Source organism: Epinephelus fuscoguttatus, linkage group LG1 (genome assembly GCF_011397635.1).
Source record: "Epinephelus fuscoguttatus linkage group LG1, E.fuscoguttatus.final_Chr_v1".
Taxonomy (NCBI): Eukaryota; Metazoa; Chordata; class Actinopteri; order Perciformes; family Serranidae; genus Epinephelus; species Epinephelus fuscoguttatus.
This window is the reverse complement of record NC_064752.1, coordinates 30,551,891-30,569,110: the sequence shown is the minus strand read 5'-3', so window position 1 is coordinate 30,569,110 and position 17,220 is coordinate 30,551,891. Positions and strand designations below refer to the sequence as shown.

Sequence of the window (17,220 nt, the reverse complement as noted above, 5' to 3'; positions counted from 1 at the left end):
ACTCTGTAATTATGACAACATTTCACACAAATGTCTAATAGGGCATAATGATGAAGTAATGACGTATCCAAAAGGTCACCTTCACTGTGACATGTCAGTGTTCTACAAAAACACTTTTGGACATTATTCAGTGCCATGAATTCGCAGCAGAAGGGGAGACATTTGTCAGAAAATTAATTTGGTGACACTGATCTTAGGTTTCAACCTTGAAACAGTGGTGACTGCACAGATCTTTGCTGTCGGGTCGAGGAACTGTGTGAAGAGTCCACGTTTTGCCAAAAGTAAACTCAATACCTTTTATTGAATTCCTTCAAACTCTCAACATGGATGTAAAGTGCAACTGGTTGGTGGAGGCATACAACTGCAAGGTGTTTATTGTAGTTTGGTTACTGCTTTATTGGTTAAGAGCAGCATGACTAAAGGAAATCTTTTGTAAACTGTGAAATACAGTATGTGAGCATGACGTCTTACCAACCTTATTCTGAAGGTCATTTATACTGTCATGCATAATCACCCACATTAACCAATAAAACGTCTTAAAAGTAGATTTGGAGGATGAGAAGAAAGGCCATGAAGAAAATGAGCCTCGTCTTTGAAGGATCCAGCATGTTAAAATCACTGATTCAAGTTTTGAGGACACATTGACACCTCAACATTTAATTCTATGACTATTGGCAGGACTGAAATCCATATATCACAAATATTCAATGTCGTTATGTCTAGTAGTCTTCTGTTTTAGTCCAAGGAGGAGTCTTAGCTCCTCCCAGCAAGGAGTTTAGGGTACACCTGTGTTTCCTCAGTCTAAGCTCCTCCAGGTGCCTCCTCATCTCCTTGAGGGGCATTTAAGGGATGGGAGGATCCTCCGTGATCGTGGAGGGGGCATGATTTTCAGGTCACAAGAGGAGAGAGGATGCAAGAAAGCGTAAGTTTGTGTGATGAAAAGCACCCACAGACAGCGGATAAGATTAATGAGCACAGCTGTTATTGCTACATTTTAATTTTATTTCTGAAAGCAAACCAGTTGTTGTTTGATTGTGCCTGTGTTCTGTCATCTCATTATACATCTGGTAAATCAGTGATCCATGGTTTGAGGTCAAATTTGAAGTTGTAGGACACCCACTTGCATTCTGCCACTGTTTTCTCAGCTTTTGTCATTGCCCTTTTGCAGTCTGTAATTAATACCACCAATTGCTAGCCTATGTGATTGTTTTTTTTAATCTAGAATTGAACCATATTGCAAACTTCAGTGTGCAAAACAGTCAGTGATGCCACTGATCACATTAATTGTGATGAGATGCTCTCTGATACTTTATCAGATCCAGAACATTACGTCAGTAGGCTACTTGAATGATAAACCAGGACCTGCTGTGTTATTTATGTTGTATCTTGAATCATAGCGATGACATCATCTTGGATCCCTGTGTAGTCCTGCGTCATGCTGTGACAATAACGCTATTGGTATCCAACCCAGGACATCTCCGTTTGCTGCTGGATGACATTTCTGTGACCCATGTTTGTTTATCTGAGGGTAACTGAGATGGTACGTAATCCTGAAGGTCCCCGAGGGCCCAACTTTTGTAATCAGGCAGCAATTGTAATATTCATATCATTAGTCAGATGAGGATAAGTCCCTTGATGGGCTGGACTGGAGGTGACTCAGGAAACGAGGTAGGCTTTGTCTTGTTGGTCTCCCTCCTGGGCCTGACAGCTTCTTCCTCCTTGTTCTCCAGAGGGCTTTCTCTACGATAGCTCCCATCTAACCTCCCAAATCTTCCCTCCTCTGTTCTGTAAATAAAGACATTTGTGTACTGATACACTATGTTCCATTAAATGGTCGATAATGCACATTGTCCAGCACTTTGATTGAAATTTTCCGTGTCATACGAGGACACACGTGCACATAGCTGGAGTGGCTGTTGTTACACAACATCAATGAAAAGAACTGATACTGATTATTGGATCCTTAATCAAGACTATTATTCCTAAATTGGAACCCAAGGAGCAAATCTGCAGTTTCTTGTCTTCAACTTCAATTATTATGAAACACATAAATCCCATTTCAGGAAATGCAATTGCCTCCCTAAACTCTAATTGATGACACATTTAGCAGCTGTTACCCCCAACTAAATGCTTCCTGTAGAGTTTAATCACTGTCACAGTAATGTAGAATAATTTGTGGCTGCTCTTTCATGTAGAACTGCTTTTTGTCAGAGTTTGCGATGTAAGATGCTTGTTTTAGATCCCAGAGATTTATCTTTAGTCTGACTATCTAATGAGAAAGCATGCTGTTTTAGCAAAACTACAAACTAAACAAATATACAGCGCATGCATGACATTCATATGGCCTTGTAGTATCACACCTTTGACCTTTGCCTTGGCCTCAGATTGTCTCATCCAAGCCATGATGCAGTTAAACTAGATGGTTTGAGGACTTTGGTAAACCCCTCTGGTCTTTTGAGCACTGTTTCAGTGATCCTGCTGATCTCCTGGGCTTAAGATGAGAGATGTTTCCTTCAGTGAGACTGTCACTCTTTCAAGAAGGGGAGTCTTGATCCTGTATGTCAGAAGAAAGGAGCAGCATATTTTGGAATAGCAGAGATGCCCAGTGGTTACACAAACGATCCGCATATGTTTGGGAAGTTCTGAGCATACGACTGGAAAAACAAGACTTGGATTATACTGTGCCAATTGTGTGAGAGTTTGTAAAGAGATGTTTTGATATAGTTTTGCTGTTTAAGATCAAGATCAAGATTAACTTTATTGTCGCACAGAGTGGGAAGTTTCTCTTGGCCCCATCACCCATACTGCAGCCATACAAATACAATACACAACATAGTGCATAGACAAATCCACATACCCAATGTAGCAATAAGAAACACAAAAAGATAAATAAATAAATAACATCACATGCTAAAAAAACCTCTATAAAATGCAAATCACCAAATCATCATCGTCGATCGTAATCCAGTGCCAAATCTGGCTTTATCTGCCATTGTTTAAAGGCTTCATAGACAGAAGTATGAATGATTTAAAAAAAAAAAAAAATCTGTTCAGTCTGCAACGAGGCACTCTAAATCTCCTACCAGGGGGCAGCAGCCCGTACTCTGTATGCAGAACATGAGAGGAGTCATTGATGATCTTATTGGCTTGACTTAGAGTCGCTGTTCAAAAAAAGACTGCATGGAAATGTACTCTTTGACACCTATTATTTTCCAAGCAGTGTGGATCAATCTAACAGTTTTTTAACTGCACAGAGAGGTTACTGAACCTAGCTGTGATGCTATACTTAATTAGGCTCTCGAAGACTGCCTGATTAAACATTATCATAAATATTTGATCATTTTTGATGTAAGAAATTCCAGTGCTGTTGTAATTTGCTACAGAGACTGTCAACATGTGTGTTTCAGGTTAGTGAGTTGTCAACAAAGACAGAGATATTTATATGGTGACACCTGTACGATGGATTGGTTGTGGATGACCACTGGTGTGTGGTCACTGACTGCCCCTGGGTCAAACACCATCTCTTCTGTCTTGTCAACATAACATGTTGTTAAACAAGGTCATCTATGACTTCAATCCATCAGCAATTTTCCCAGTTTTTTGGATTTTTCGTTCACCAAGGAAGCATGCGAGAAAAACAAAGTTCCCTTCACAGACACAAATGACCATTTTGTTGGTGAGGTATTTCTTCAATGATGGATCTTGGTAACTGACACTGACTTTCCATATTTACACCACAGCCCCACAGTAATGCTTATAAAAAATATGGAAATGAACAAAACTGAACACATTCACTCACAGCAGATGCTTCAAACAACTGTATTAGAAATTGCACACCTGGGACACCCAGTAGCTCACCTGGTAAAACAGGCACGCCATGCACAAAGGCTATGTATTGCCACAGCAGTCATGGGTTTGATTCTAATCTTCAGCCTTTTGCTGCATGTCACCCCCCCTTTGTTTCCCCTTTCATGCTCACCCTGTCCTATCTAATTAAGGCAGAAAAGCCATAAAAACTAACCTTTAAGAAAATATATCACACACAAACACAATAGGAACAACAAAGATGATCACAGCAATCAGTAATAGCATCTCAGTGATAATGTTGTTTGTCTTAGCACCATCTTTTAACATTTATTCTTGCCATTGCAATAATGACACTATGGACACCCAGTCTGCTGCTTTCTTTTGTTTTTTTGCAGTGTGTTGGTACTTAACTTTTGAACGCAGATGCTATTGTGCTTTGGCTGCAGACTGGGGCAACTATCCTATTCATTCTGTTGTGATTACCATCTTGTTATTTTTAGAAAGAGAAAGACGGCAATGAGTGTAGAGGAAATGAGATGAAACGAGGGGAGGGTGACGGGGTGTGGAGATGTAAAAGACCAACATAGAGGGGAAGGGGCAGTGTGACGGTGAAGACCGACGTGGATGAGGACAAAGTCGTGGATGAGCAGGCACAAGTCCAGTTGAAGATCTGACTGCGTGCCGCACAGGTCGATCACCCCGTAGCTCCAGAAGAAGAAGAAACCAGGAGACAGAAGATACAGTACCGCAGGATATCTGAGGGTCAGAGACAAGAGATCATTACCTGCTTTAGACCAGAGGAAGGAGAAGTGCCTTTTTGTCAACCTTCTACAGTGGTGACACTGAGTAAGAATTGATTGTGATTATGACACTTGATGCTTACCCAGGTTAATGTGTACAAATGTCAGAAAATAGTGCATGATTATTAGGGAGCTGGACAAAATATTGAATAATTTATAGGACAAGTGGACCTAATATTGGAGAATCTATAATTATCTGCAGAAAACTGTATAACTGAAGTAGTTTTTCTGTCTTTTTATAATGTATATTTCAAATCTATCTATATTTCAGATCATTTGTCTCCATTTGTGCACTGAAATGTTAATCTTTTGTGGATGCTCTGGAAAATACATTTACAAATCATTTAGGAATTTGATTGTTATGAATTGCATCACACTCATACATTCCCATCTAATAGCATCCTGTTTTCCATCATTGCTTTAGAGGGATTTGCACATAAAATAAGTAAAAATTTGTGTTTTCTGATTTTTTTGTTCAAATGATTGCAAAGAAGAAAATTCCTGCATGCCATCACTGAGAGAAGCCTTGCAGTGTCACAGTTGTGTAATTTTAGGCGACTGACTAACTGATATGTTTTTCTCTCCCTGCAGACACACAGAATCTTGACCATGAGAAGTGTGCGTGTGTGTTTCTGCCTGGCTCTGCTGCTGCCTTGGTGCATCCAGAGTCAGAGGAGCAATCCCGCTCTTGCTAAACTCGATGAGGACACACAGAGGGGCATGCTGGCTGTCGACATCCTGAACCGCAGCGGTTTGTTGAACTCATTGCTCCGATCAGAGCATCACATTGTGCTCCGGCCAGAACGAGCCCCTCGCCCAGCCTCCCAGGTGCCAAAGAGAGCCCAGCAGGGGTCTCGCTTCGCCCTGTCCCTCGATGTTCCCACCAGTATCCTCAGTGTCCTCATAGACCTGGCCAAGAATCAGGACATGAGAACCAAGGCGGCAGCCAACGCAGAACTGATGGCACGAATAGGCAAGAGGAAATAAGATGCGGGGCCCCTGGGAGCTGTCAGGGGCTCAATGGACGAAGTCTCACCTCACAGAGGAGTTCTCACATTGTTGCAGCGACACTATTAGAAACAATGCTAGTTCAGGTGAAAACAGTCATTACGGTCAGTATCTGTCCTTTAGAGCTTAGATCTGCTTTACTTTTATACCACACTCTACACCCAGACTCCTCCATGGACTGAATGAAACAGAAGATAAAAGAAAGAATGATGTAAACCATAAAAGGACACTGCAAACAACATCACACAAAGTAACATGAAGCTGGTCCTTTGTCTCAGAGATTATTCACCCGTGGGCCATAAAGTGTGATCAGGTTCTGAAATCTGTTTCTTGTGTTTGCATGTGTAATCTTGAATGCAAAGAAAAGATTGTTCAATTAAATCCAATATGAGTATCACATTTTTTTTCTCAAGTCTAATTCATTTCACTCTGCATTGATATCAGGCATGCTTAGTATAATTACAAGCATCAGCAACCCATAAAGCACAAATGAATGGGTCTGATCCAAATGAGCTTGCGTCACCCACTGTGGGGTCTGATATGTGATAACAAGACAAAGACATGGGCAGGATATTGACCTCTGAAAGAACAACAGACCCCTTCTATAGACCTTTGTTCACTCATACTTGATAAATTTGGCAAACAAGTCGCGGCTATTTTAAGTCTGATGCATTATCTGCTCTACATTACACTAATATCTCTGTGGCATGATTCATCTGTGCTCCTGCAGTGAGCATGAAATGGGAAGCAACAGAGTGAAATAAACTGCTCATCTGATTTACATTTGAGTTTGTTCAGTTTACGCCGGTCATGACCTTGAGTTATTTCTCGTATCACTTCAAGCTGTGGTAGCTTCAAATCTATTAAAACCAACACAGCGCAGATATTACAAGAAATGTTTATAATATGATGCAGCTAGTGAGGCCAGTATGAAGTCACTACTGGGCATCACGGAAACCCTCCAACTCTGCAAAATACAAACTATACAGCAATTATTCGGACATTAGCAGCTGATTGTTGCAACAAGGAGCACTGGGCTGTTTATGGTGTCATTAGAATATCGTAACAATAATTTATTTAAGGAAGTCTAACGGCTTCTTCTAAAGTTATCACAGGCAATAAACCACAAAGAAAACTGAGTAGAAAAGCAGTAGTAGATCTTTGTTTGCCACACTACAGTCATCTGGTGAAGTGTAGAGAAGAAGTGCATGCATGTTTTGTCTTTTAATTAAAAAGACAGATAAAAACTCCATTCATCACCATGAGGCAGTTATCACAGGCTAATGTGTTTTATGTAATGACTGCACTCAGCTGAGAAAAGATAATCTTAATTTAGCCTTTCCAGTTAGGGTTTAAAGTTGTTTCACACATTAGTCTTGACAAGTGTGTTTCTGCCACAGTTGCTCGTACAACAGGAAATGAACTTGGATCTAAGCTGTGACCAATGCCAATTTACTCATGCACTGTAGCCGAGGCTACTGTATAACTCTGAGGTACAGATCACTCCAATATATCTGTTTGAGTGTACTTTATAATCCTAGATTCCTTCTTTACATTTATCTGATATCTGATCTTTTAAAATGTGATGCCATGTTATTGTTACTCAGCATTATATAAAGTTGCTGATGTGATTTCTCCACCTTGACCATAATTAACATTTAAAAGTCATGCATTAATGCATCACTAATAATAGCAAATAAATAATAGACTAGGGCTGATAAAATCACATTTTTTTTTACTTTCTTTCTTGCTAATAGCTTACTTCTTTACTTAAAGGGGAGCTTCGCCTTTTTTCAAAATTCATACATGTTATTTAGTTTAGTTTATTTGATTTATAATGATTTTTTAAAATGAAAACATGGTTGCACCAGATTTAGCAAAATGCTAATTTCCATCTGCAGTCCTACATATAACAAGTAGATGCAATAAATAAGAATAAAATTAGGCCCTACAGGTGAAATGCAGACTACAGTAAACCCATGTGCCTAACATAATAGAAGCAGTATGTAGGCTACACACTGCATAGTACAAAATACAATATAAAAAAAACACAGTAGCTTCCTTGTAAATCTCCCCAGCAAGACTTGATATAGACTCTAAATCCAAAAATGTAAAGGTCTCAGAAGAAAATAGAGACATTAATAATAGGTGGACAGAGTCATTTGCTTTCACGACCAACTCTTGGTGGTGAACCAGCCCATTGCTGACCAGCCACCCTGGGCTCATTTAGACCTGCTAGTAATGTTGATAGACTATTTTAGACACAGTAGTCTGTGTTACCTTCATAATAACACTCAACTATATTCTGTGGCTCCAAACATATTTTCTTTTTTTTTTTTTGGTGAAAAATGGCTCTTTTGATAGTAAAGGTTGCTGACCCCCGGTCTAAGACAAGTCCAGAAACATTAGTAAATATAAACAATTCTCTTCCATAGCCTTAAACTAGAGTGCTAAATCTCAAATTTGTGATGTCATAGGGTGTAAAGTCTGGAGATACTCCATAGACAGTGCATTGTCAAAGATGTTCTAGATGACTCTGAGAGCACTCAGGGGAATGTTCTGGGTATATGGGCACATTTTCTCTTTCACAGCTGAGTACACTACAACAGAGTAAAGCTCATTTGGGTATAAACAAGTAAAGAAACATTCTGTGGGTTCACAAGGTCGGGCCCCCATTCATTGTCTATGGATCAGCTCCAGACTTTATACTCTATGACATCACAAGTCTGAGACTTACCTCTGGTTTCTAGCTTTGAGAGAGAGGAGCTCATGTTCACAAATATTGATTGAACTTTCCTGGGCCATGGGAATAACATAGCTACTACAATTCTGTTCCCCTTCGAGTACATTTTTAAATCCAGGACTTCTACTTGCACTGGAGTAGGCTATATATTGTGGTACTTTAAGGCTAAACATGTCCAAAACTGAGTTTCTTTCCTACCTGCTCGGGTCTAAACTGCAGTTCGTCGTTTGTCCACATGATGTCCTCATCGTGTCTCTCCCTTTACCCACACATTACAGTGTACAGGTCTTAATAACAGTTTGGTAAAAGATGGTCCTCACATCGTCAGCTATTTTAATAATGTCCACTCCCTCAGTGGACAGCCTGTTGTTTAAATGCTGGAAAGCTTATACTCAAACAGAGGGAGAGACAGTTTCCAAAATGGCGGCTGTCAGTCGTTAATGAGTCTGATGCAGGTGTTGTTAATTAGCTCTGAGGCAGTGACGGACTCATTTGGCTGCACTTCACACCAGGAACACTAAAGTAAGTCTCAGTGTTATAATACGTTGACTTTTAACTCGGTTTTCTCATAATGTGCCCTCTAAAATACTAAACAAGGCGGTCTACACATTTAATAGAAACCAATGCATTCCTATCACTACAAGTTTAGCATTATGCTGTGGTGGTAGCCTATGTCTTTTTCTGTATAAGGCCTCCCGTATAGTGGCTGTGACATTCATTTTTTCTCCCTCAGTCTGGCCATATCATAAGTGAAGTAGATTTTATACTATCTGAATGCTGGACATGTTATTTTAGAAAACAACAAGCTCATTTTCCACCAGATTTTCTCCAGTTTAGTTGGTTGTATGATGTGTTACTCAAACAGAAGAACAACAATCCTCTGAGAATCCCATATTTTCATTCAGACCATAGAAAGTCTGTTATTTGTCGTTTCAGTAGTGTGACCATAAACAAGAATAGAGGATTACAGCTTGTTCAGTAGGCAGACAGTGATCTTACCCATAATGTCAGGACTGACTGTTTTTTTCATATGTGATAAGGTTAAGTTTTACTCCCATTTCCCTTCCTGATGCCACAGTAGTGCAGGAGGCTGCTGGGTGTGAATATGTGCTGCTCAGCTGAGTGTAAACTCTCAGACTCCCAGACAGTGAAATATAGCCACTGGCAATGCTTTGTGAATTGTGTGAGAGAACAACAGTGTGACTGTGGCCTTTCATCTGCACTAAAGTTTGCATAAGCAGGGCAGTACTTTGTATCTCTCAATGTCACAGCAGGTGTGTCACACCAGGTCATTTATGAGCCACAGACTTTTTTTTTTTTTTTTTTTTTTAAAAAGTGTGACAAACATTCAGACATCTACTTTTAAAATTATTTGGGAAACATTACCAGTTGAATGTGCTCTTGAACAAGTAAGGAGAAACACACCAGTGGGTCATTCTGCCTTTTCCGTCCCCAGGACATTGCATGCATAAAGATATATAAAAGTATCTGTATAATACATTATATTATCAAGCAAAGTGTCCTGCACTTTGGCCTAAATATAATTTGAAGATACATCATGTAAGACCTTTTATAAAAACCATCTAGAACACTGAAAAACGAGGATTTTAAACCATCCCTTCTCTCTAACACTACACCATGAAATATAAACATTAGAATCCTTCAGTAACGTTGTGTTTTGTGTTACTGTGTGACTCTACCAAAATTACCAAAATTAATTAAAATTAATTCTCTGACTTCATATTTTTGATCATATTGTAAGTATGACAGAGAATGTCAATATCAAAGTACAGTCCTGTCACCCAAATTATTTCTTAGATGTTTTTTCAAAGATAGTTTTGGTAAATCACTTGAAGGTGCCAAGTGTTCTCATGCTATCAGCACTGATGCCATGTGGCTATAGTTCATGTAACTGGCACTGCTTGGCTAAAAACTCAGTACTGTTATTTATGTCATGTTATTTTTCGTCCTGTTACTTTTATGAACCATCTTTCATTGAGAAACCTATTGAAAAAATAAATAAATCATCCTGAGATTGACCATTACACATTTTGAATGTTATACGTGTTATGAGATACAGTGCTTAACAAAGATTTAAATTTTTTAAGTTTAATTTTGCAAAGTTACAGTGCACAAATGCCACTAATTTGGCTGAATGAAGTAGCTGTGGTTCTGCTTCTTCCTATTGAAACAGCAGATTTAAAGATTTCTGTTAGATAATTCTGTTACATTAATTATATATTAATCACTGTTTTTTTTTAATTATTGTGGTGGTTAATGTACACAGGTGATCCCAGACTAACTGTATCTGTAGTTGTGTAACATGAAGTGATAACACTGGGAGGTGTGGACACATTGTCTCTATAAGCCGTCACGCCAAGATAATGTGTGAACGTTGAACGATGACCTAATTTGGGAAACTTTACAAGAACTTTGCTCTCACATCAATTAAATTATTGTCATTCTCCACAACCTCTGACAGAGACAAAGGGTGATGGGCAAATTCAAAAGTCTGAGTAGGTCTATATGAAAAAAAAAACAATCATAATTTTCCCCTTTTTAAGTAATGGGAATTCAAAAATGTGTACAGTATTCAAATACCTGTTCAAATACCAACTCCTCTTCTGACTGCATCAAAGGGAGAAAATCCAACCAGAGCACGGCAGCTATCACCTGTCACCATCGTGTTTTCGTTACCTTAGAATGAGCAATTTATATCGACATAGGGCGCAGGTCCTTGTCCATGGAGATCATCATTTTACACTGCCATGTTTCTACAGTAGCACAGAACAGACAGGCTCTAGAAAGGGCCATTCTCGTTTTTGGGTCTACTGCTGTGGTGAGCAGTCCCTCCATGATGAGCAGCATTGGAGAAACACTGATTTTTTTCTTTTTTTTTTTTTTTACCATGAAACTGCTTGAACTGCTTCATTTTATGTTTTTATCAGTTTTAATTATGTGGTCCATTTGTTTTGGAGAGAAAAAGACCTCTAAAGATCATTCGGCTCCTGGGAAATATCTCGTGAACAAGCAAGCCTAACTGGGAGTTCACACTTAGCTCATGGGAGAAGTTTCAGCTTGTTGCAATCTGCAATCCTCACTACTAGATGCTATTAAACCCTCCACACTGCAAAATTAATTAAATAACTGTTTTGAAAATTAACATTTTTGACCACAAGCTCAAACATGGTAAATCTGCTCTCCTGTCCTTGTCATATCCCATACCTTTGCATTATCTTTTAAGGGCTGATTCACTCTAATTAGCCTGCACAGGTCATACATTCTCATTATCCCACCTGTTATTTAGACATGCAGATACGTTTTCTAACACCACTTCAATACAGTGGAGTTCAATATAATTTGGTTTGTGTTCCTTGAAGCTTTGAGAAAATCCATTTTAATGTCTTTTAAGGTCTTTTTAAAAACACCCTCCAGGTCAGTCTGGGTAATTTCCACAGAACACACTGTCAGCATGTTTTCACAGGCGCTCTGTCTTCTGTAGAAAGTGGTCCAATGAAAACCAGGGCTTTCACAAGGGAGGGTCAGTGTGAGTGTTCAGGGAGAATTACTCAATAAAGCTCACAGCTTGTAACTAGCTCAACAGTCATCGGCACAAAGTTCAGTGAACAAGTGGTGCAAGAAACAGCAACAAGAGGAGAGAGTGTGTGTTATCAGAGAGGTTTAGTGGCATTAGGAGCAGCACTTCAGGATCCCAACAACGGCTATAAGGATTATACTCAAACAGGGTCAGGACAGCCACTTCGCAAGTGTCAACTTTTAATAACAATGAGATCTATGTTGTATGCGTGGGTCTTTTTATTGGGACAGGGTTAGGTTTACAGATTAGAGTTAGTTATGATACCTGTAACCTGAACACTAAATAGGGAATGCAGTACTAGAATTTACTTTAGATTGTTTGCTTTAATTGTTGTGATGTAAAATGTTTGAAGCTGCAGTGTTCAGTCAAAGCCACTTTTTGCTCCTTTTGTAAAGCCTGTCAGTAATGTTGTTTGCTCAGTAAGGTCTAATAGCTAAACCGACATTTCCTCTAATCACAGGTCGATGAGCTCTCAGATGGATTATGCGATGAAGTCCCTCAGCCTTCTGACTCCGTCTGCCCTCTCCAAGTAAGAGCACTGTTCTGTGGGGTGGATGGGATAGCCAACAATCACCAGTTCATAGTTATTGGTTTAACATTATGAAGTTTACTTCTGTCTTTTCTAAGGTGTGTGACAGCCAGCGTCTCAGCCAGCGCTTCCATGACCCAGCAGCTGCTGTCGGGTCGAGCTCCTCGACCAAGGCCCTTCAGGGTTACAAATGCTGACCGCAGCGTGAAGAAGGGAATCATGGCAGACTCTCTAGACGATCTAATAAACAAGGTAAGGAGAGTGTGTGAGAGGGCTGAAGAGGAATTGAAATGAAGTCACAGGTGGATGATGATCAAAGGATGACTCAAACAGTTGACTCAATGTTTTCTTATTCAGGGTTTGTTCTTGGGTAACAACAGAATCTAGGCACGCTCAAGAGGGGTATTTCTCAGGGGGAAGGTTTAAGAAGTTCAGAGAAGGTATTACAGTACAAGCACAACACTTTCTGAAGGCAATCGACTGTCACTCACGTAGACATCCCAGTCTCAGTAGTAAACATATACATCAAGGTCTCGTGGTTGTTGTGCTGACAGATTTGACTGAACTGACAGAGGCTAAAACTGAAGTCTTTACGTGTATATATTTTATTTCATTTGCTTTTGTAAGTACACAGTATCGTTTCAGTCTTTTCATTTTTTCACTTTAGTTAACTAAAATATTTTTCACACCTAATATAGTTTTTAATTTTAGTAAACTATAATAACCTTGGGACAGACTGACCTATGACTCACTTCATGCTTCATCATTTGTGAGGCTCATGTCGGTAAAAGTTCACAAGACTGAGGTGTACACTTTGTATCTGACTGTAATAGAGCTCTATCTTTGTATAATGAATCATATATGAATTGTTTCTAATGAGTAATGCGCCCACATGACCTTTAACACATTTATTTACCATGTGATGTACACTTGTTCCTCTCTGTATCTGCCCTCTCAGGTCAGTGACTCGTTGAGCATATTGTGTGTCAGCGCCCTGGTGCTGGATGAAGACGGCACAGGGGTGGACACAGAGGAGTTCTTCCAGACGCTGCCTGTAAACACTGTCCTCATGGTCCTGGAGAAGGGCCACAAGTGGACTCCACATGCGGTATGATGGTGCTGACCCTTTTCAGTTCAGCCACCAAGTGGCACTGTTGATCAGCTGTACATTGTGATGCTCAACATGACTGATCGACTTCTTTTATTCAGTGTTAGTGGTTCTTTGATGTAGTGACTGAACAGAAATCTGTTATTTTAATGCAGCAGGCATGAATGTGGAAGGTGAGGGGGTCTGCAGACTGAAGGATAATACATTCAGTGGAATTTAATCAGCAAATATTGTCTCCTTCATAGTGAATAGGGGAGCAATATGTCAGTAATTGTGCAAAGGCAGAACACAGGGCGAACACCAGAGATTAGTTTCTTCCTTCGTTATTTCCAGAGAAGAATCAAAGGCTGGGGACTGAATATTAATCAGACCCAGAGGCATCATCAAATCTGAAAGGCATTCTACCAAAAGCAATTAATTTCCATAGAAATGGATGCATGCATTGATTTGCATCCACCCCTCCAAGTCTTTACTCTGGTGACCTCACACTGACCTTGCTTCATTGTCCTTTGCCTTTCCCATCATCACTGGCAGGAGCTTCTTCAGTCTGTGATCCAACTGTCTGCCGGTGGAGCTGCCACTTGGCCCAGTTTTCTGGCTGCAATCACACCAACAAAATGTGTCTGTGCCCTTTTGACCTGACTTATGTTTCCGTTCCTGTCGCTCCACAGAACAGCCCCTCCAGAGATCAGCTCACTGCCTGCAGGCCACAGCACCGGAAAGACGTGGCCAAGCTGACTTTTGACCTCTACAAAAACAACCCCAAGGATTTCATTGGCTGCCTGAACGTGAAGGCGACCTTTTACGGCGCTTATACTGTGTCCTATGACCTGCGCTGTTACGCTGCCAAAAAGATGCTGAAGTGAGTGGAAGAGCCTTTATGCTTTGCTGTTAAACTGTTATGTAATTGATGTATGTTTTTTCTTCATGTCAAAGCATTTCCCTGCTGACTTTACTGAAGCACTATTTGGGATCCCCAGTTATAGTTTAATCCAGTTAGAGATGAAAATTGCTGCATTTTATTGAGTTTCTAATCCATAAAACACCAAGCGGATCATCACCTCTGCAGTGCAACCACCCACCGACAATTCAGTTTTTTTTCTGGTTCATTTCCTACTGTACATCAGCTGCTTTTCTAACACCAGCGACAGTATGCCGTGCACAAAACCCCCTGTCATGCAACGCCTAAATTCCTACTGTACTGTGTATCCCTGTGTGGGTGGTGGAGTTGAAATGATCAGATTGCAGAACAAAGGCTAGATTTTACTGAGATTAATTTTGGGAGGAGTTACATCATCGCTGCTGAGATCTGCTGTTTTTCAGCTTTGGCGCGGAGCTTCAGTCAGAGAGGATTATATTTTGCAGACTTGTCAAATATGGGGGCTTTTGTACTCACATCACAGTGAAAGCGGTTTGTTACTTAGATGTCCGTTTTACGAGATCCAGTCTATGTGAGAAATGATCATCTCGGGTTGTGTATATTTCCTGTCACTCATTTTCTTGGCAGCTTGTGTGGCCTGTCATGCTTGTGTGTTTAATTTTGTATTACAATTACTCAAGACATGGCATGTCATTTCTTCTGATCATATTCTCATACATATGTACACCGATCAGCCACAACATTAGAAACCGATGACGTGAAAAACATTCATCATCCTGTTACAATTCAATGTTATTCTTGGAAACCTTCACTCCTGGCAATCATGTGGACACCACTTGACATGCATAACTCACCCGAACATCATCACAGACCAAGTACAACCCCTCATAGCAGCAGCAGTGGCCTCCCAGCAGGACAATGCACCATGCCTCACTGCAAAAACTGCTCAGGACACTCTGGTGCCAGACACCACAAGATAGCTGCACAGGTCCTGTGTCCATGTCTCAACAGGTCAGAACCAAATCCAATCCAAGGAGGCCCCACTGTGGATCGGACTTGGCTCTGGGGTAGTGGTACATCCGTCTGATGCTTGATCAGATTGGGATCTGGGGAATATGGAGGCAGTTCTTTGTCACGGCCATTCCTCTGCTAGTTTTCCTGTGTGCTATGGTGCATTGTCCTGTCATGAGAGGGTGTACTTGGTCTGCAGTGGTGTTTGGCTTGGTGGTGCGTGTCAAGTCACTTCCACATGAATGCTAGGATGCAAGGTTTCCCAGTAGAACATTGCATTGTAACAAGATGATCAATGTTATCCACTTCATCTGGCTGCTCGGTGTATATCCCAAGTTACTCACACTGTGTTGTGTGTGTCTGTTTAGCCCTCTCCACAGAGAATTGCTATCTATGAACACTCCCTCATTCTCTCTCTGTGCTGTGCTTCCAGGGAGGCTCTGCGATGGACCATCTTCTCCATGCAGGCCACAGGCCACATCCTGCTGGGCTCCTCCTGCTACATCGAGCAGCTGCTGGAGGAGGAGGAGCGAGCAGAGAAGAATCTGACGCTGCCACAGGAAGGCAGGATCAGGCAGCTGCAGAGCATGCTGCTGGGAAAGACATCCCACTGATGACGGACTAAAGCTGACGATGGTGGAACGAACACATTGTCCACTCTTAGATTTAGAGCACAGTGTAGATTGTCGCAGATGAAACTGGTGATCTTCTCATGTTCATGTCACAGTTTCCTGTGTTGTTTGCAGACACTGCGATAGTCTCACAGTCACTTTCTCGCTCTGTTACATTTTTCTGCCCCATATGTATGTAGAAGCTGATGCCACAAGTTATTCCTCAGAAAGCACTTTTACTCACTACTGTAACTTTTTCCTGTGGAAGTGAATAAATAAAACTAACCCTTTTTTTATTTTCTCGTTCCTGAAAGTCTGTTTAAGTCTACATACAGTAGGTCCACATGGGAGCTTAGATGTGCAGTGTAAGCCCATTAAGCTGCCTTTGTGTGTGTGTGTGTGGTTCCTGGTCAAAGTCAGTGTAATTGGCAACAGGTCCAGCTGTCTCTCCCACGCTTCCCTAATTGTCCCCTGGCCTGCACTGTCCTGTCAGCTGCAGCCTGCCTCTGCCTCAGAAAATCAGAGGAAGAGAACGAAGGAAGAGCAGGCAGCTGCAAGGGGTGAGGGGACGGAAGCGAACCATTACACTGAGAGAGAGAGAGGAGAGAGCAAGATGATGGCTTCAGCTGGTGGCAGAAGTGCCACTATTGCCATTTTGTCCTGGAAGGTGGCAGCAAAAGGCTGAGGACAGATTTTAACCAAATTGGCTGTCTGATACATCCTGGAGAGTATAAATGTCTAAGGTGTATATTCAGAAGGTCAAGAGCTGGGGTATGACTCTGGTCCACTCCCTGGCTCATCATCTGCCGGTTTCTTTTCTTTTTGTCTCGATTTTCTGTCTATAGAAAATATTATGACAAGAAAGAATAAAAACCTGGCCAGAGACATTTCTGGTTCAGTCCATGTTTACATGAAATGCAATAAATACCCCACATAATATCAGCTTGGTTATTGTTTGCTTATGTATTGAGTGATATGGATGCTGTTTAAAGGTATGCTACGCAGGATTGTTGGTTACTGTTTGTAAACCCACTCACCAGCAATAGTAAAAGCCAACCCCAGATTCACTCCTGTTTGACATTTTGCCTCGCTACATTACTGTTATTTTCTGTATGGCAGCTGGTC

General features: G+C 40.8%; 2 protein-coding genes across 3 annotated transcripts; both read left to right on the top strand.

Moving 5' to 3' along the window:
* The first annotated feature begins 4,543 nt into the window (after nucleotides 1–4,543).
* LOC125895836 (urocortin-3-like) lies at nucleotides 4,544–5,827 on the top strand. The gene is made up of 2 exons (XM_049587990.1): nucleotides 4,544–4,653; nucleotides 5,199–5,827. The coding sequence occupies exon 2, from the start codon at nucleotides 5,217–5,219 to the stop codon at nucleotides 5,592–5,594; it is 378 nt and encodes a 125-aa protein (XP_049443947.1). The 5' UTR covers nucleotides 4,544–4,653; nucleotides 5,199–5,216; the 3' UTR covers nucleotides 5,595–5,827.
* A 2,903-nt stretch (nucleotides 5,828–8,730) lies between these two features.
* cidec (cell death inducing DFFA like effector c) lies at nucleotides 8,731–17,047 on the top strand. Of its 2 annotated transcripts, none has more exons than XM_049587976.1 (6): nucleotides 8,731–8,880; nucleotides 12,417–12,485; nucleotides 12,584–12,737; nucleotides 13,444–13,593; nucleotides 14,265–14,455; nucleotides 15,918–17,047. In XM_049587976.1, exons 2-6 carry the CDS (start codon nucleotides 12,421–12,423, stop codon nucleotides 16,096–16,098), a joined length of 741 nt encoding a protein of 246 aa, XP_049443933.1. In that variant the 5' UTR covers nucleotides 8,731–8,880; nucleotides 12,417–12,420; the 3' UTR covers nucleotides 16,099–17,047. The 2 variants fall into 2 exon arrangements, with proteins under 2 accessions (XP_049443933.1, XP_049443923.1); XM_049587966.1 differs by lacking the exon at nucleotides 8,731–8,880 and adding an exon at nucleotides 11,951–12,104.
* The last annotated feature ends 173 nt before the right edge of the window (nucleotides 17,048–17,220 follow it).